Source organism: Oryza sativa, chromosome 8, assembly GCF_034140825.1.
Source record: "Oryza sativa Japonica Group chromosome 8, ASM3414082v1".
In the NCBI taxonomy this organism is placed as follows: domain Eukaryota; kingdom Viridiplantae; phylum Streptophyta; class Magnoliopsida; order Poales; family Poaceae; genus Oryza; species Oryza sativa.
In genome coordinates, this window is record NC_089042.1 from 16,049,134 (window position 1) to 16,070,231 (window position 21,098).

General features: G+C 40.0%; 2 protein-coding genes across 20 annotated transcripts; one reads left to right on the forward strand and one right to left on the reverse strand.

Moving 5' to 3' along the window:
• Nucleotides 1-423: 423 nt before the first annotated feature.
• On the forward strand, nucleotides 424-5,187 carry LOC4345350 (uncharacterized). Of its 2 annotated transcripts, none has more exons than XM_015793243.2 (2): nucleotides 424-613; nucleotides 3,560-5,187. In XM_015793243.2, exon 2 carries the CDS (start codon nucleotides 4,232-4,234, stop codon nucleotides 4,973-4,975), a length of 744 nt encoding a protein of 247 aa, XP_015648729.2. In that variant the 5' UTR covers nucleotides 424-613; nucleotides 3,560-4,231; the 3' UTR covers nucleotides 4,976-5,187. The 2 variants fall into 2 exon arrangements, with proteins under 2 accessions (XP_015648729.2, XP_015648730.1); XM_015793244.2 differs by having other exon boundaries at nucleotides 428-613; nucleotides 3,493-5,187.
• A 3,605-nt stretch (nucleotides 5,188-8,792) lies between these two features.
• Nucleotides 8,793-19,457, reverse strand: LOC4345351 (uncharacterized). Of its 18 annotated transcripts, none has more exons than XR_010734610.1 (11): nucleotides 19,241-19,448; nucleotides 18,190-18,249; nucleotides 17,063-17,107; nucleotides 16,895-16,942; nucleotides 15,415-15,459; nucleotides 15,235-15,291; nucleotides 13,354-13,601; nucleotides 11,417-12,358; nucleotides 11,205-11,305; nucleotides 9,942-10,997; nucleotides 8,793-9,560 (listed from the first exon to the last, which is right to left on the reverse strand). XR_010734610.1 is itself a non-coding variant. In XM_066303621.1 (9 exons), exons 1-7 carry the CDS (start codon nucleotides 19,299-19,301, stop codon nucleotides 13,519-13,521), a joined length of 399 nt encoding a protein of 132 aa, XP_066159718.1. In that variant the 5' UTR covers nucleotides 19,302-19,422; the 3' UTR covers nucleotides 11,916-12,323; nucleotides 13,354-13,433. The 18 variants fall into 18 exon arrangements, 4 of the variants coding, with proteins under 4 accessions (XP_066159718.1, XP_066159717.1, XP_015650766.1 ...); XR_010734615.1 differs by having other exon boundaries at nucleotides 9,942-10,035; nucleotides 19,241-19,436; XR_010734614.1 differs by having other exon boundaries at nucleotides 9,942-10,046; nucleotides 19,241-19,436.
• Nucleotides 19,458-21,098: the final 1,641 nt, after the last annotated feature.

The window sequence follows — 21,098 nt, forward strand, 5'->3', positions numbered from 1 at the left end:
ATGGTTGTAATAACATTTTACTCATTTCTACCCTCACCGAATCTTATTTTAAATTGCGCTTTAATTATTTACCTTGTCAATTCATTTTTAGGGTTTTATTTCTAATTAATTATTCCATTAGTCGTGATTTATAAACTCCGAAATCAAAATCCAATAAAATAATCGAATAACATCGGCATGATGCAATTTCTTCAAAAAGTTTTTGAAGGCCCATATTTTGGGGTTTAGATTTTTTTGTCGGTCCAATTTTTAGGGTGTTACAGGAAGTAATAAATATTCCTTCTTTATTGTTCCTGACTTTTTCAGTGTATGATTGATCGATCATTTATTTTTCCAATTGACCAGGCCCTCAATCATACATCATGCACATCTGCAATTGATCGGTGATATTTACCGATATATACGTCTTGGTCAGCCAAGTTTATCTAAAGAAATGGATGTGAAAAATACACAATATATGCTTTGAGGTGGCTCTCTCTCTCTCTCTCTCTCTATATATATATATATATATATATATATATATATATATATATATACTCAGACCGTACTTTGTTAAGAGAGCAACTCAGGCATCGTTCAAGGGGACTCATTTTAGATCAGTTCGTGGCGGGAGGTACGTACGTAGAGAACATCCTATTGAAATTTATGTTATGTGTTTGAATGTTCAGTGGAATCATAATATCCACATAATAACAAAGCTAAAGGAATACCGTAAATCGACATATGGCTATACTTCTTTTACTTATTACAGATATTTCATCTATAATTTCAATTAATTATTTATTCCAGCGTACTTCTGTGATTTGTAATAAATTTAACTGACATTATTTTTTTACAATGATATGTGACTAATTAAAGGTGCGTAGTCTTGCACTTATTGTTTTATTTGGTGCACTGCTATTAATTGGTTTGCTGTGAGAACAATTGTACATTTGGTATCAGTGTAATTGTATGCTTCATCAATTATATGAATATAGAACCATCGAAAATGCTGAAATTGCAAGGATATGCCACGGGATTGGAGCTTATCTTGCAAATGCCACCTCAGAATTTTCTTGACGGTGTTGCTAGTTTTCATTTCTAAATATAAAAAAAGATGAGAATAATACTTAATTATATAGGTATAGTTTTATTTACATCATGTTTCGAAACTGTGACGTTCACCACACGAAAATTCATTCACTGGTGGAGAAATGATTTGTACTCCCGGTTGATAACCCTCCGTAGTCCCGGTTTTTCAACTGGGATTATGAATCCGGGTCTAAAGATCGCTATCTTTAGTCCTGGTTCAAATATCCGGGACTAAAGATCGATCTTTAGTCCTGGTTGATAACACTAACCGGGACTAAATATGCAACCATCTTTAGTCCCGGTTGATGTTACCAACGGGACTAGTTTTTTTTTTTCATTTTTTCCTCCTTTGATTTTACTAGTTTTTTTTTTTCATTTTTTCCTCCTTTGATTTTTCTATTTTTCCTCCTTCCATATTGATTCACAGCACATATCACAAATTCATCAACAACATTACAAATTCATTGATAGATCATCACAAATTCATTCACAACACAACATCACAAATTTATTCACAGCACATCATCACAAATTTATTCACAAAAATATTCACAAACACATTCACAAATCAACAACATCCACAAATCATCAAACAAATTAAGAAAAATTTAAATAAATCCTCCCATTCCACCGCCGGCTAGCCACCCATCCCGCCGGCCTGCACCGGGCCGCCGCCGGTCGGCCTCCATCCAGCCGCGCCCCGCCGGAGATGAGGGGAGGAGTGGGAAAGGGGAGGAGGAGATGGGTTGAGAGAAGAAGGGGATGGAGAGATCCATCCCGCCGCCCCACCCCGGGCCGCCGCTAGCTGGCCTCCATCCCGCCGCCCCGCCCCGGGGCGCTGCCGGCCGGCCTTCATCCAGTCGCCGCGCCGGAGGGGAGTTGAGGAGTGGGAGAGGGGAGGGAGGAGAGGGGAGGAGGAGATGGGTTGAGAGAAGAAGGAAGGGGATGGAGAGATTTTCCTGGAAGTGTTCGATCAGGAAAGGAGGAGGAGAGAAGAAGATAAGATGGAGGATGGTTGGATGGGAGAGGAGAAAATGATGAAAGATGACTTGCATGCGCGCACATAGAAATCTTACCAACCGGGACTAAAGATCCTCGGGATCTTTAGTACCGATTGGTGCTAGCAATCGGGACTAAAGTTCCGAGGGGGAGGGGGGGGCTGACAGCCCCTGACATGTGAACCGGGTCTAAAGATCATATAGTCCCGTTGGGCTTATAAACCGGGACTAAAATTTATTTTTAGTCTTGGTTTTTATTGGAACCGGGACTATTGTAGAATTTGGTCGACCGACCAAAGATGGTTTCTCCAGTAGTGATTTGTCACCGTGCGTCTCTAATCATGTTTTATGGAGAAAACATTTTTTTTTCATTGATCTGGCGACAATCCTTCTTTCATAATTGTGTTTATGTCGCTCATTTTCATCACTATCAAGCCTACAAAACGTCATAATACTAAACTTTGATGAATATACAGTTGCCATGTAGGACATAAAACATTATAAAATTTTAGTACAGTGTGACGTGGAACTGACATGGCAATGTTCATTGTGACAATTTGATCCATCATAAAATATCATGTGGCATATCAAAGACCATGAGTGAGTAATCTAAATATTGGCTAAGCCCATTCAGATTTAGGCATGGCCGGCCATCTAAGGCGTAATAATTTACACATTATTTTCAACCCATTATACTATATTTATTTACATTAGTACCAAATAACAAGTTGAACGACAAGACCATTTGGAAAGCCCATATGGGCTCAATGGCAACCCATATAATACAAAGATTATATCTTCACTTCTAAAAGTTACGCTCCCAATTTAATGATCACATGAATAGTACACATCGGTTGCTGTACGTTCAGATCTCCCCCCTTAATTAGTAACTTGAGGCTGGGTACTTATTAATAGTGAGCGAAGTACCATTATTTGGAACTAACTTTTAGAAGTGAAGATTATATAAATTGGGAGTATTATTAGCTTTGCAACACGGCATCAGCGAAATGACAGCAATATTAGTTTTATCAAGGCGAAATCGTACAAGTTATTGGGCTATCTATTTGTAAAGTGAATTATCTTTTATTATCTACCAGTCACTTTTTAACTTCTAAATCAACAATGTTTTCATGCCAAACTTTTTTTTAGGATGAGACACATACTGTGTTATAACTTTTTATTTGTTTTTTAAAAAATACACTTCAGTGTAGATCTTACGAACAACAACAACTTATATTGTACACATGTGTAAAAATATATTTAGATTAATCCAGTAGAAGTATGGTAATGAAAACTAAAAGTCACACTAAATGTGTAGAATTGTAGTTTTTGGGATTGTGCAAGTTCAGTTGTGGGGGTTAAGAAAAAAATTGACACAATTAATTGACAAATAGAGTGATTGCGATGTGCTTGCCATCTGCAGTGCAAGCATGCTGATGCATACGCCAATATCTAACTGATGATCTGCATGCTGGACCAATAAATTCCAGGTCAGCCACAGAAGCTGGCAGCAGTAGTGCTATAGAGTATAGACATGGCACAAGAAAATGTGGAGATAACCTGCTTCATCAAAAATGTGGACAACAGGTTCCGCCTCGCCCCACCAAAAGCAGACCTATTCACACCGTTGTACGTCTCCATCGGCCCGTACCACATGAACAGTGATCTCCCGACGGGGAAGGAGGAGAAGGAAAGAAACCTCGACAAAATCCTGCAGGATCAGGTGACGCGAGGCGGCGCAGCAAGCAACAGTTCGGCGGTTAAGAACGGCTGGCTTACCCTGCTGAATAATCATATGAGTGACGCGTTACGCTACTACGGGTGGAATCCTGACTTGTTAACTCCGACACGGAAGGATGAATTCCTGAACATGTTACTTGAGGACGGATGCTACATCCTATCCAAGTTCGTAGTTCCAACAATCGGCATTGCACGAGGAAGCTGGCAACGACAACACGTGCCACCCCAGCACCTAGAACACGACATCATCTACCTCGTTGAGAATCAGATACCGTTCTTTATCCTGGAGAAAATCAACGAAATAACTGGTTTGATCCCTACTGCTGGCGGCTCGCAGCTGGTACGCCATTTTTGTTCATACATCGCAGAGTATATGCTCAAGTTACGCGGTTACGCGGTAGGCCGGCGATCGGTATGTGGAGATGCAGATGCCGACTCCCAGTCATCTTCTGCACTTGCTTCACATACTCTTGAACGGACGACCTCAGGCGGTCGAGCAGACATTGGCAACAGATGGGCAGGATTCCACAGCGATCCAGATTACACGTTTCCTGCGTTGGCGCCCCGCCAAGCAGTATGACATGGTTTGTGTGAATCTCACCGGCGTCGACCTGATCTCAATCTTAAAGGGCTGCCACGATGGAAAATGCAAGGCACGCTCCATCCTCGACGTGGAGCCCCGACGCTGCGGCATAGGGCTCGAATTCCCCAGCCTGTACCTTGATAGCGAGACGTTCTGCATGCTTCGCAACCTGATCGTGCTGGAGCAGCAGAACGCCAATACGCTCCAGCAATATCGCGTCACGGCATACTGCACGCTCATGTCCCAGCTGGCAAGCACGGCGGAAGACGTCCAACTGCTGTCGGCGAACCGTGTAGCCGACCACCTCATGGTCCATGCAGATTGCGCCAAGCAATTAACTGATCTCTGCAATGGGATCATCTTCGACATCGACAACCCGACCCTCAACTACCTGCGGGATGAATGCGTGATGCTGGAGAGGCGTTGCCGGAGTCGTCCTTTCAAATGGATGGCGTGGATGCGGCGCAAGTACTTCCGCAACCCCTGCATCGCCGTCGGCTCTGTGATTGCCATCATCATCACCGCGTTCGCCGTGCTGCAGGCGGTCTATACGGTCCTAAAGCTCAAGGGAAAAGTGAAATAATCTTCTAGTACTAATAAATACGCTTGTGTATAAAGTGCTTGTATGCCCGTTGGGGCTTTTTAATTACCTAATCGTGCGATATGGAACACCAATGTACGTATATATAGCCATATATATAGGCATGAATAAGTGTGATTTCAATGTTTGCCCTATATTGTAATATTACATTTTATACTTATACTACCACTATGAGTATGGACGGTTTGTAATAATTCCCTAATTTTTACACGTACTTTGGATCATAATTCACTCGTAAAAAATATTTTAGCAAATGGATATTATACTATAAAACTATTTTTGTATATACACCTTTATTTTTACATGCCAGCCAAAACAAGATCCGCTCGTGAAATTACGGAGGGAGTATGCACAGTCAAGACCCGTCTGTAATTTTCCACATGTAACTGTTTTACGAGAGCCGATATATATACATTAATTTGTTAAAGTGTCTAATGCCTGAGAAGTATAGATGGCCATCTGGGCGGCATGGCCCGACCAACACACCGGCCATGCCGTGCTGGCCCACGTGCTAAAGCATCGGTCTAGGCACAGCCCAATACGACTCGGGCCATGCCGGGCCAGCCCGAAGGCACGATAGCCTATCATGCTTCTTCATTAAAAATAAGTCTAATTTTAATCCCTCATTTCTTTGGGCTGCCATGTCTGCATGATTGTGACAAGTCTATTTTGTATTCCTTCTCTCTTGGGCCGTGAATTGGCTGCATTAAGTCTAATTTTAGTCCCCTAAACTATTTATCTTCCCTCCTCATTGGATCAAGCCGTGCCAGGCCAGCCCACCGTGCCAAGGCATCAGCCCAGGCACGGCCCAGCTGTCGGGTCGGGCCGGCCCGGGCACGACCCCAATCAAACCGTGCCTGTTAAAACGGTTCCCATATGCGGCTACGTTATGAGAACTAATTTCGTGATCATTAAACACCATTTAGAGCACTAACGTTCGAAAATAAAATGGATAAAACAACGTTCGGACCGTCGATTTACTTTAGACTTCAAGAGTTTTGTCGTTTCTTGCATATTTTGGAGGTACTTATCAAACCGAGGAGATAACACTATTGGAGAAACCAATTTTAGTCGGTTGCCAAAAATCACAATAGCCCCGGTTCATAAAAAAATGGAGTAAAAAACAATTTTAGTCCCGATTTATAAGTAAACAGGACTATGTAATCTTACCAACCGGGACTAAAGATCATACCATGTCAGAGGATATCAAGGCATCGGGCATGTTACCAACCGGAACTAAAGATCCCAACGTTAGCCCCAGTTGGTGTTACAAACCATGACTAAAGTTCATTTTGATCTTTAGTTCCGGTTTGTATCACCACCAGAGCTAAAGTTGGGATCCTTTATATTGGTCTTCTTTCACCTCTAGCCTGAGCCATGCTTCAAAAGTTCAAGAGGAGTAGGGGAGGTGCTGCCAAAACTTTTTGTGAATTTGTTTTGCTGATAATATACAAATCGGAGGGATTTAAAAGGTTAGCAACTTCATCCTCTAATGTTTTTTTCTTAGCATATTACATTTCGATATATGTTTTGTTTACATTATTGCCTCTAAAAACGCTGATGAAAAATGATGAGAGAAAAAAATTGTTTAGGGAAGAAAGAGTATAGAAATTTTGTTTATTTAAAATTTTATAAAAAGGTGATAAAAGAGATGGCAAAGAAAAAATATAGATAATTAAGATAAAAAATAGAAAACTAAGTTAATTTAAAATTAAAATAAGTACAACACATTAAATATTTGTTTAAAACTTTAAAAATAATTAAAACCAGACTAATATGAGGGATTATTGTGTAATTATTGTACGAACAATTATATATAATTATTGTATGATTATTTACTTGGTTTGACCTTCGTGGATTTTTTTTATGATTTTTGTGTATTTCATGTAGATGGATTGGCAATGGATGTACACCGCGGACCAACGGTCGAAAGAATTTGTTGACGGCGTGCATTATTTTTTAAGTGTGGCCGATGCTAACAAGTATAAGGGTTTTATGTGTTGTCCATACAATAAGTGCAAAAACCAGAAGGAGTATTCTACATTAAGAACTATTAATTTCCACTTGTTTCAGTCGGGGTTCATGCTTAGCTATAATTGTTAGACCTCACACGGAGAGCTAGGGGTTCAAATAGAAAAAGATGAAGTAGAAGATAAAAACATTCCGGACTGGGCTCAGTACGGTGGATTTGAAGAAAATACAACTGGCGAGGCAGGCGGGGCTGTTAAAGATAACGACGGTGCAGATGATTTTGATCAGATGTTGCGGGACGTAAGGGAGGACTGCAAAAGTACAAAGGAGGTCAAGATGTCGTTGTACCAAGGTTGCGAATAGGGGCACAAAAAGTTGGGTACTACTCTGGAATTTTTGGCACCACATTCTCGGTGTGAACTAGAGAGGTGGCTTCTTGAGAGGTTACATCCACTAGTGCCATCATCGTGGCCTCATCCTCGGTATAGGCCAAGGGGGTGAGATCAGGGCTGGGGCAAAGATAGGAATGACAATGGATCCAACTTGGACCACGGTGAAGGCTGGCTGGGTTGGATCTCCCAGGCCAGGTTGGTCGTAGAAGCCAATTACACAGTTTTTGGGTGTACTCGGTGAGATCTATTCAGCGAATAGGACACTGGCTTCCTCCGGATTTGTTCTGGATTTGGCTTTGGCTACGGCCTGTAATTCGATGCCCCTCACTAGATGAGAGAGCCTTGTATTTGTAGTGCTGATCATCTTTCCCGACTAGGACTCTAGCACCTTCTTTTCTACGAAGATAATTTCCTTCTTTATTCACCATATTTCCTTAATAAAAGGATACCTTCTCATATACTATCAGGTATATGGTATTGTCATATTCCACTAATCCACGTATTGGAGGTATGCCTTATCCTTAACACTGACACAATCCTAGTTCGACAGTTGAGCGAGAAGTGTTGTAGATGCACTTTGTAAGCATATATTGATGCAATTAAGTTAATCGATCTACTTTCAAGAGTTTCACTGGTTTGTGTTTTTCTTGATCCTGACGATCTAACCCGAGTAAAATGGACGATTAGACCGGCGGCGACAACGCGACGACGGCAACAAGCAGGCAAGGTGACCGATGGGCAGTCTAACCGGCAGGTAGGCGACGATCTGACCAGCGGTAGGGCATAGGTCAGACCGGCGGCGGCATTGGTTTGGCCGGTGCAACTTCGTTAAGTTTGAGGATAATCTTTTCATTCCTCAAAAAGATTTGATTTTTTGATGTTACTATCATTCACGTCCCCTCTCGTAGGTTTGATTCTTGTATTCAATCCTACACTATTAATCGAACTTTGTGTTTTATTGTATACAAACGTGCTGTAGTTAATTAAACATCACTTAGAGACAATTTATTATAACTAGATAGTACCCCACGCGTTGCTGCGGATATAATAAAGAACTTTCAAACATGTAATATGAGCATAACATTTGAGAAGGAAAAAGATAAAAAACTACTTACCATATAATTGATGGAGTATATACAGTGGTAATTATTGTAGGATCGAAACACAATAACTAAGCTAACAGGAGGGGGGTGAATGGTTGGTATACCCAAAAACCGAAAACTTTTAGCGGAAATAAATGTTACCCTCGAATTCGACGGATTGCGATCTGACCGAAGTAGTTGCGCCGGTCTGACCGCCTGATGAAAGTCGGTCTGACCGAGATCGAACTCCGATCGAACCGCCGAGATCGCCTGCCGCCGACTCCTGTCGCCGCCGGTCTGACCGCCGGTGCGCCGCCGGTCTGACCGTCGAAACTCGGTGAAATACAAATCGAAGAACTCTTAAAGTAGATGACGACTTTATTGATTCTCTCTGTGTTTACAAAGTGGACCAACAACACTCCTTACAAAAATTTCGACTAAACTCGAAACCCTAACTCAAAACTCAACTCGATTGCTCTCAAAAGCGATACCGGGAAGCCTCACGCTCCCCCTCTATTTATACCCGAGGTAGGCAGTCTAAAGCCATGAACCAAACTCATACTAAGAGTCCTAAACACCTTAGGAAACCCTCTAGTACAAGAAAGAAACTTTACATAACCAATCGTACCAAATTTGGACTCCTTCCAAATTCGACTCCGCATCCCATACGCACACAATACCTCCATCGTATGCCATATATATGGAATCTCCATCAACCACGTGCATCAACTCTAGTCTTAGTATCCCTCATGATCTCTGACCACCACGGACTTCGTCTTATTCCCAAGCCGACTCCCAGTCCATCACCGCAAATACTCTCCCGAGGCATCGAGTCACCTACACATGAAATAAACAAAGAAACCATATTCCGAGACTAAGCTATCTCCAACTTGACTAATTAGCAGCAAATAACAGTATTACATACGTATAGTATCCATCTAGAAGCCATAATCATGAAATAATCATGGATATCCAAACAAACAACCCGAAACCGAAACCGACACAGCGTCGGCCGGTCAGACCGCGGGCTGCGACGGTCTGACCACGCAATACACGCCGGTCTGACCAACCGCACCGACCCAGTCTGACCGGTCCACATGAAATAATGAACCTGCAATTCACCTGTAAATCCAATCATCTCCAAAACCACTTCGTGAATAAATTCCAAATAACAAAACCAATAATCTCCAATGACAATTGTTCATCACAGAATAATAATCAAAAACACCTTTGATTTTACAATTATAACTAAATATTACATGATGGAGTATCCACTCATGTAGCAGTGGTTGGCCAATGCAACTAACATAATTACAACTCAAATATATGGCTGTTGACGGCCGGATAGAGCAAGTATTAATAAACAAAATTGAAGGCCACTAAACATTACTGGAAAATGAAAACAATACACCATCAATAAAATTACCCAAAATTATGTACTATGTGTTTATGAACAGAGCATGTATGAAAAATTACAGTAGAAAAGCAAGTAAGGTGTCATACTGTTGTCCTCGTTAACTTGATAGCCTTTATTCAGCATGACGTTTTTCCTAGTACCACTTCCCTCGCTGACCCATTTATCACAGTTTTGGAAATTCTGTAGTTAATCTTGCAAATGAATGCCAATCGATTCATGAATAAGGTGCTAGAATATCATATATTATTGTGGTAAGAAAAGTTTATTTAACTGGAAGTAGCAATTATTATGCATATCTTATCGTATAAATATGCGATGAACATTACGAGTGCATTCGTAGTTGCATAGCTGATCAGGAATGCAGTCAAGTCATGTAGCAAACCTAGCTGATGAGTGATGACTACTTTACAATTACAAAACTGATAATAACCATAACTGAAACATCAATATTTTATATTTAAACATCTACAAATATAGTCCAATTATCACTGATAGCAAGGAAATCATAACTAAGGTGTCAAACTATTATATAATAATGGTAGAAAATTTTCATGCTTGAGTAAGATATGGGAAGTTGGGAAAAGGATTATTACCTCGTATATATATATAATTAAGTACTCATCCTTGATTAACTCTTTGGAGTGATTTTAGCTTTCAGAAAACTCCAAAAATATTTATATCACCAAGCTAATTCAATAGTGACAAATGATACTTAAAAACATATCTAGAGTATACATGATCAGAAAATAAAATGAACTTTGAGACGGAAGACAACCTAATCTATTTAAGAGCAAACATGCGTGTCTGTGTGTAGAGAATCTAACATCATTTTTTATGAGGACCTTATGAAAAGTGAGAAAAACACATTAACGACATAGATGTACCGACATATATATAACTTCACCAGTTAAAGACCATAATTAAAATACCAAAAGAAGAAAGCTCCATCCGCTTAGCAGCCCATATGATTGTTACTCAGCTCGATGAGTTAATTATATTCTTCTTAGATCTGTTCGGGTGACAAATCAACCGGTAGATGCACATTTGCCACATCTTCAACCACTTAAGAATGAGAAGTGGTCTATAATTCAGGATAAATAAAGAATATGAATCAACTAAATCAGTAACCAAGAACATGAAACCTGGAAAAAAAAAAGGATACAGCAACAATAAAATTTGCTAAGACAATCAAACTGAGCAAATAATGATACTATATACTGACTATAGATCATGATGCAAAAATGAATTAAATAATAACTAATGCGTACAAATTGAAATGGTGTGCGAACAGATCTATCGGTGGGTATCAGATTTACTGAACATAAGGAAAGGGAAAATCGGTAGGTAACCTGTGTTAGATCATTGAAGTAATTGGAGAGGATGACCAAGTGAGGGGTGCATATGCATCCAGCAAGCAGAGTTGCAAGAACGGTAGTAAAACGCCAGCAGCCTGGTAGAGTGGTAGATCGACGAATAAGCAAGATGATAAATTGGATAGAAATGCATAACTGATAAAGGAATAAGAGGAGAAGAAAACGCATTAAGCCATTAATGGATTTACTTTATAACAGCCATGAAGTGTTTTCCTCGGTGGTTGTCGAAGGTTTCCATTCATCACGGCAACCTAAAGAGGCGAACAACCTTAGACATGGGAGAGGAAGGGGAAGCGGCGCACGAGCCGCCATGGGGGCGACGGGAGGGGAAGCGCCACACCCTCATCCTGCCTCTGTGTGGCACGGGAGGCGGATGACATGCCAGCGCCCATACGGGCAAGCACGATGCGGGAGATGGAGAGGATGTGACGCGGCGAGATTGATGCGGTGGGGGCGGCGGAGCGAGATCCGGAAGAGGGAGTCGATGCGGGAGAGGAGAGGAGCGATGCGGGAGAGAGGGGTCGATGCGCGTGGGGCCGGCGAAGCAGCGAGATGTGGGAGAGGAGAGGAGCGATGCGAGAGGGGTCGATCGCTTGATTGAGATCGAAGGGTGGGGACAAAATGGGGTGACGTGGAAGCACGAGGAAGAAGAGAATTCTAATAGTGGGGATGATTTGTACAGGTATATAGTATAAGATGATGAGATACACGCACCGCGTTACATTGTATGATAGTAAAGCATACATGGATATTGTATATGTATACAGATAATATGTATATAGAACAACATCTGTATATAGAACAGATCGATATTGTATACGATAGTAACGCATACATGAATATTCTATATGTATACAGATAACGCATGCATGGATATTGTATATTTATTCTAGCGCACCCGCAACAGCGGCCATGTGCTTGTATATATGTATTTATACGCTCGCACGTACCTAAGTACGTACGCTATACATATGCAATCTGAGATCGCTGCGCCACACATTATGTACGGTTGGATTAATACATTTATTGTAATATATCTGTCTGATACCGCCATCTGTCTGATGATCACTTCCATGCGTACCGCTTCCTCACGCGCTACATATGTAGATAGAGTTTAAGAGTGGAATCGCCTGTGTAATTAGTTAAACAAAAACAGCACTGTAAACTATTGCAAACGTGGTTCACTTAATTTACTAATTAGGGCTTGAGAGCATTTATATATTTGTTTTCTTTCTGTTTATACAAATCGTATTCTAAGCTGAAAATTCTTAGAGACAGAGATAACACCATTATCAAAGTTCTAAAATATTTTTTGAAGTTTGATGAAAAATTCTAAAAAAAAAATATTCCAGACATAAGTTAATGAGAAAATTCAAAGAAACGCCATTGACAAGCGTCCAATTTCAAGAAATGCATCGACAGTGCAAGTTCCATGAAATGTCATCGTAAGAGTAACTTGGTCCAAAAAATGTCATCGCCATTAGGGTTCCGTTAGCAACCCTCCATTAAGTGCTATAAGATACACAGTGTATTTAATGGCGCGGGATAGACGGAACCCTAACAACAATAGCGTTTCTGGAACAAAATCACTTGTACGATGATATTTCGAGGAACTTACACTTATCGGCGGTATTTCTTAGAGTTGGGCACTTGTGAATGGCATTTCTTAGATTTTCTCTAAGTTCAAATGCATTCATCTATCATCCTATTAAATTTCAGTGTAAAATACAACTTACATAGAGGAACACAAAAAGGAGAAATACCATTATGGAGCAATGTAAAAATAAATAAATAACATATATAAGCCAAAAATAAATAAATAGCTGTTAAATGCCCGATGAAATAGTTAAGAGAGTAAATTGACTTTTCTTTTCATTAATCAATTTCAATCTATTCTGTTTGGAGCCTCAGTCATATATAGTATTTGATCGAAAATTAGTGTTTTACAAATTTTGTTATTGAAAACTGAAAACTTGAAATTAATGAAAACAGAATTGTCCTTGAACTCAATTATAATATTTTTTTATATTTTAATAATTAAAATGTGAGTTTATAAATACCAAAAAATATTAATTGTTTAAAAATACGTGGCAAGTGTGGATGACCGGATTAGTGGTTAATATACCTATTTGCGTGGTGGCGGGAATTAGACACGCTTATCTTGATCCCTGGGATCACCCCATATTGCTCCGCGTGCCCGTGGCGCTGAAGTGTCAAAGTGCAAGTATATACAAATTACAAATCATTAGTCTAGATATATATGTATGTCTGATCTGTTGGTTTGCAGTACTCATGCACGGTGGCCTGAACCCCTATCCCGTGGCTGTCCTTCAGTACTGTTTGGCTGCTTCACATTACCCCAATCGGGAGCCCCTTTAATTATAAAAAAGAAAACATCGTCAGATGTAATATATCTGAGAAGATGCCTTAATTTAAAAACTATGTTCCTTGATCTGTTATTAATCAACAAGAAAGTGTGAGAAATAGTCCAAATCTTTATAAGAATTTTTAATTAAGATGATATGGGAAGTTACGAGAACATGTTAGAATTAGTAGTTTGGAAGATGACCTAATTTGTCGCCAAGGAAAGAAAGGGGAGTTTCTACCAGGTCAATATGTACAGATTGCCGATCGACTTTTAGGGGTGTTATAGACACGAAGGCAAAAAAATATCTGCAGGAGCAAAATCCCCCTCAAGATGAAACAGTTCCTGTTTATGGTGTATAGCGATAAAATCCAAAGTGCTATCCAGCTTAAGAGAAAGTGGACGGCATCAGAGAAGTGCAAGATGCATGTCTTTTTTTTTTTTAAGATAATGGATTAAACCGGCCTTTACACCTAAAGAATGTACACAGCCTACGATGCATGTCTGCTCAACCTGAAACTTCTAATAATATCCTGTTTGCTTGCCCTATAGCAATTGTTGTTTTGGAGTGTGATCAGGGGTGTGTGATGGTGCGGGAGTAGTCCTGATAATTTAGAGGAGTTTTAGCAGATAAACAAAATTGAAAATCTTAGTGAAAAGAAACTGAATTTGTGTGTGGTGGTGCTAGCGGCTGTGGAAAGGGTTCTGTGGATTGGAAGGAATGATGATGTGTTTGCAAACATAGATAAAATCTCCATTGCAGGTTATAGACAAATCTTTAGCTCTTTTGCAGAGCTGAAAGGTGCTGCAGAGAGGACGAGATCAAGAAATGCTGACAAAGCTACGACCAGCCAGTTGCACCTAAAAACCTAAGCTGATAGGGAAAGAAAAAGGCGGGCAATTCACTTTATACACTCCAACACTCCCCCTCACGCGAGACCCCCTCAAGTCTCAAGCGTGGAATATTGGAGTGGGCTGCAATTATTTTATTTAATTGCGCGCCAGCCAGGATTCTAACTCGAGACCTCTGGCTCTGATACCATATTAAGTTGCATGCACCAGCCAGTCGCACCTAAAAGCCTAAGCTGATAGGGAAAGACGGGTAATTCACTTTATACACTCCAACACCCTTCAATAGTTTTTTTTTCTTTTTTTCTTAAAACCCCTTTTATCTCAAAGCTGGGATTCCCAGCGGTAGGATGTTTTAAGTATTTCTTTTACCTGTTGGCACAATGGTTTTGCAAGACTTATGTTTCCTGGGCTTTCTCAGTAAAGCTGGAATTCCCAGCGGTAGGATGTTTTAAGTCGAGGAGGACCGGAGGGCGAAGCTCAAGACGGTGAACAGTACGATGAAGTCGCGCAGGAGGAATCTGGAATTGTGTCTACCTCTTTTGAGTTCTTTTGAGTCTTCTGCGTGTTCTGGTAAGTAATTATCTGTGGCATAAGACTTGGTGTTTGTTAGGGCGTTGGTTTAATGGCTGTTTGTTGTGTTTGGCAAGCCGGAAACCCCAGCATTTCTCATGTATCGAACTCCTGTTATGCTTTGATCAGTAAAGCTGCGCGGAAAGCCTTAATTTGATCTAAAAAAGAAAATCCTCGCATCAGCTGGACGAAATTTAAGCCTAGTAATAATTTAATTACCTTGTGTAATGGGAGCGCCTTGAGTCCTGGGATCTCCCCGGATTAAACCCGCTGCCGCTGTAGTGCAGTGCATGCGTAATTACAACACAGAGGAATTTAACTTCATATAACCATATCATACGCATACATATACATATCTAATTAAAAATGCTCAATCTGTGTGCACTGTACAGTACTCACGTTCTCTGCTGATGGGCTGATGCAGTAAAGACGGCCCACCATATCCTACAAACAGAGAGTAATTAATTAAAGGAAAAAGTCCACATTGAGTCCCTTAATATAGGCTGAATTCGATTCGTACCACTAAATCACAAAACCGGGTATAATAACTCTCCTAATTATTAAAACCAGTGCAAAGAGACTCCTAAGTAAGTATGAAAGATGGTATTCCATGACATGGCATGTTGACCACGATAAAAAATGCAGAGTCAGAAAAAAAATATAGAAATATTATGTGGAGACCACATGTCATCCTTAGTACTACCCCTTCTTCCTCCTTGCTCCCTCTCCCATATCTCTCTTCCCCATCGACCTCGATCTTAGCTGCCCGTCCGTGGAGAAGGGAGGAAGGCAGCGGTGGGCTGGCGACCGGCGAGACTCCTCGGGCTCAAGCTACAAGAGCGACGTGCACACGACGGACCGAGGAAGGCGGCGGGGAAGACAGGGAGAGGTGGTGGAGGGCGAACCGGAAGAGGAGTCGACGGCGATGGAGTTGATCGATTCGGGTGGTGACGGCGTCGAGCAGCGTGACCCCCGGAGCTAGGCGAGGTCGACCTCAAGCTATGCGCCTGCTGCCACCGATGCTCGCTCGAACGCTCGCTCACATGGGAGCTCAACGAACTCAGTGCCGTAGAGAGGAAGGCGATCGAAGGACAAACACCTAGAAATTATTCACTAGAGACGACACAACAGAGCAAGCATGAGATCCAACCATCATCGATGGTGACATGTTGTGCATGACACCCGGCGATGGCAACCACGCTCGCCGATGAGAAGCAAAACCAACCGCAAATACGATTTGGCTTAATTGTTGCTTGCATTCTTTTGGATGTTATCCCAGCCCTTGCTGCTGAGGGAGTAGATGGTGATACTTCTGTATGTTGTCCTGCATGGGAGAGAAGGGAAGACCGGGAGGGGATCAAAGATGCGGGGCTTGTCTGCGGTGGAGACGGCGTGACATCGGAGGCGGACAGGACGAGGAGGTCCATGTTGCGGCCACTCCAGTAGCGGCGGAGTCGCAGTCGCAGGATCGCAGCACAAGGAAACGACTCACCACAAGGCACCGCCGCCATGCACTTGCCGATGCCGGAGAAGAAATAGAGGGGAGATGAAGAAAGGGCGCTGACATGTGGGCCATGTCTATTTTTTTATTTATTTAGTGGTTAGCTGCCACGTGGACTCCACATCGGCGAATACCACCCTCGCTGTAGTCTTGAGAGTCTTTTTCACCAGTTTTAATACTTAAAAGAGTTTTTATACCCGGTTTTATAGTTTAGGGATACAAATTAGATCCAACCTAAGAGGCGGAAACCCCAGCATTTCTCATGTATCGAACTCCTATTATGCTTTGATCAATAAAGCTGCGCGGAAAGCCTTTGATCTAATAAAGAGAATCCTCGCCTAAACTGGACGAAATTAAGCCTGGTAATAATTTAATTACCTTGTGCGCCTTGAGCCCTGGGATCTCCCCGTATTAAACCCGCTGCGGCTGTAGTGCATGCGTAATTACAACACAGAGGAATATTTAACTTCATATAATCATATCGTACGCATATATATACATATCTAATTAAAAATGCTCAATCTGTGTGCACTGTACAGTACTCACGTTCTCTGCTGATGGGCTGATGCACTGAAGACGGCCCACTATATCCTACAAACAGAGAGTAATTAATATAAACGTCATGAGTTGCCTTCTAACTCGAAGAATGATTGGGTCGGCAACGAGGAGGAACCCAGAAATACAAAGCCCAACTGCCTTAGTATAGGCCACAAGCCTAGCTATAGTGAGGAAGGGATTGTGGTCCGGTAGATATATTTGCTCAAAACATTGTTAGCATGTTATCGACTGGTTGATCTACTATATACTCACACTGGCTAAATGCCATGCTTTTGTATGAAGTATCGACAAAAGAAAATACGTCACAACATTGCTTCAATAAATAAAGCAAAATTTTGTCTTCTAATATATTAATTTCTTTACTTACGTTCTTATCACAACAATAACAACAATTCTCTATTTAATTCCCCCCTGTACTTCTTGATATCAGCCAATCATAATCATTTTCATTTAATTCCATGTACTTTTTATATATCCGTGCAAAAGAAATTATGGAGTATTATACTCACTTGTTAACTATATGCTGGCAGTATTATCTTGTGTCATTTTTATATTAAATTTGAAATTACTTTTCTTTCAAATAAAATTTGAAATTACTTGATAGGTGTAGCGCTCTAGTGCTCAGCCTATCAGCAGGCTAACTAGCTACACCCTTCAGGTTGATATTATTTCATTTTAGGCAAGATTGATGCCAAGCTTTAATTTCTAAACATTTATCTTATAAATCTGAAGAACTTAGAAGGTACTTCAACAAAATCATATATTTATTAATATTTTTACATATATTATAATAAATAAATTAATAGCGGTCAAATTTATTTTTTGGAGACCATGTATTTGTATAAAACAATAAGTATTGTTAACGTGGAGTAGTATATAGTCTGTATGGATCAGAACCTGCTTTTTTTTAGAAAAAAAATATAACATGATAATTTTAGCTTTTGTTGTCTCATAGATCACCATAGTTTGGTGGACGCATCCTAGAGGACCTTACGATGAAATAATTAGTAAAGATAAAAAAGAGAAATGTCCAGCTAAAGTTGTTTATGTGCTTGCTGTGCTTTTTTTTTTTTTTACATGGCGTAGCTAGGTAGGCAGGTAGCCAGTTGCTTTACCTTGCAAGCTGGCAGGCGAGCCTTGTGTCCTGGGATCACCCCATTTCATCCCTCCTGTGGCTGTGGTGTGTAATTAATGAGCAAACAAGAGATTAGATACAATAAAGAGATGTGCCCCTCCACTTCATATTATAAAATGTTTTAATTTTTTTCTATTCGTAAGTTTAACCAATTTTATAAAAAAAAACTATAGGAACATTTTCAACGCAAAACGAACATACTATCAGAGCTAATTTTTTGCTATAAATGTTACTAATTTTTCTATAAACTTGATCAGATTTTTTAAAAAAACACTAGATCTAGATAAAATTTAAAGTCAAAATGACTTACTCCATCCATCCAAAAGTCTAAAACCTATTTATTTTTTTATTTATCCAAAAGTGTAAGGTCTATTTGTAATCTCTAAGTGTTAAATTAAATTAGTGACCAGAACCAAGAAATCATCTTAGTACTTATTGATTGCGCATGCATGTGTACATACTGTACTGATTTTTTTATATGGTGGATAAGTTAATTACTTATTGTTCTTGGTGATAAAAGAATTATGTTTTAGACTTTCGGATGGAGGGAGTATAATATAAGTGAACTTCATAAAGTGTGGCATCGTATGAAAAATTAAGCATCAAATAGACTGCTTAGGTAGAACATACTATCCCACTATTTCTAAATCACATATGAAAAATTTATTAGATATGAAAAAAGACCAAAGTGCTCTTATTAAAGACAAACAGTATTGGAGGGTGGATAGATAAAAAGTATTGAAAGATAATAAAACGTCTCGACTCATGGACTAAGTAAATTTGATTGAAAGATAATTAAGAGTAAGTAAAATTATATAAATGAATTTTGCGGTAAATTTTTTATGTCACATTTGGTAGTTTTTTTTTTATGAAACTGATGGAGTATATAGGAAAAGGCACAACAAAATAGTGCACATGCACTCATTAGTCTTAACAAGCCACCAGTTTAACAAATGACAAAAAAGAAATTAATGAGGAACCGAGTCAATAATCAAGCTTATATATATCGTAATTATCCCCACAGTGCGCACCTTGATTGTTTTCTTCGGTGCCAGCATGTGGAGAACCAAGCGACCAGTAGCGTGATCCCATGCCTGTAGTTACTTAGCAATTAGCTAGCTTCGTTAGCGACAAGATCATGAGCTTGCAGTGGAGAGATCTAGCTTTTATGACCAGTACCGCACTCCATCTATCTACCAATGCAAGTATGGCGAATTTATAGTAGAGCCAGCACGGAGAGAGGAAGTAGTAGTACAGTTTGTGACGTGAACTAGTCGACGATATCGCACACATACAACCAAAGGTAGCCCAAGTTCTGGGTAACTCCATAATGCAGGAAAACAACAGAATGGTGCTCTCTCCGGTTAACGTTTAGCCAGCACGCACGTACGTCCACACATGCGCTCGATCGCGCGTAAGCCGATAAGGTGATCAATCGATCTGTTTACCATCCATGCATACTGGAGATCAGGCCTATGTCAACTTGTCAACGCTACTGTTCTTTCTGAAAAAGCGCAACTCCAACTTCCAAAATATCTAGTATTTTCTTTAGAAAAATAGAAATCCGTTTCTATCTGCAGGTCCGGTAATCTGGTTAATTTTGAGTTATTTTTTTAACTGTGGTATGAAGAACGCTTCTCCTCAGGCGCTCGGGCACAAGAGAAAACTCGGGCAGGCAGCAATACTACCTATTGCACACATGCACCCATGCATGCAAGTCCATATCTATATGTATATCTGACACGGACGCAAGCGTACAACAAACTTCAAAATATTATTTTCCCATATGACTTATTCAATCGATGATATTATTATACTGTTATATTCGTTACAATTAACTTCTCGCATGAGTATATTCTGATAAAAGTATTTTTTTTTTCAGTGGATCTGTTTATAATGTTGCACATGATGTTTGATCAATTCGAATTTTTTTTAATATTTCACCATGTCACTTGTAAATTTGTATGTGGTGTAATTTTACATATTTTAGCAAGTATTTTTTTGTGTTTTAGTCTGACATTTCGTTGTCGACGAGTGATACTCGCAGACCGGACGAGTTGAGTATTGGGGTATGTTGGAACTAGGATCTACGTAGTACGACATCAAGCAGATAAAAGATAAGGATTATACTAGTTCATGTCCCTTGTCAGGTAATAGCTCTAGTCCAGTTTATATGGGGTTGATGATGACGAGAACATATTACAAAGAAAGTAGACGAAACAGATGGTACCGACAAGGTCTCCCGGCGACTTGGCTCCGCGTACTCCGGCTTCGTAAACGATGGTGGGTGTGTTGGCGATGGAATTTGATGCCCTGTACCCCTCCCTGGGGGTCCTTTTATATCGTAGATCATCTTGACCCCAAGAAAGACCCGAAGATATCTGATCCGATACGGTGTAACAGAAATTATATCCCTTCCGAGTAGGACTTTTGGAAATCGCTTGACTCGTAGAGATATTTTCCATAATTTGGGATAAATTCCTAAAGGTGTACATGAAAACGATCCGTGTACACGAAGGTATACCTTATCGGTATATTTCATAAGTCGTAGGATAGAAGGTATGCCTTATCCGTAACCCTGACATTCGTGTGTAATATAAAAATATTAAACAAAATCAACTTATTCTAAATATAAAGGATGTTCCATATGATTTTTTTCAAGTTGTTTTGTGCCGTAGTTATCAGTGTTGCGCATTTAGTATTTTGTTAATGTTGTATCTCTATGAAACATTTTTAATTAAATTAAACCATTTAATCAAGTGATAAAACAACGCTTAATTTTTTATTATATATGTATATTTTGATATTTTTTATAAAAATATAATCACGTGAAATCTTGTTATGAATATTAATTTATAATAAATTAAAGATTGTAGTTGGATAGTACAA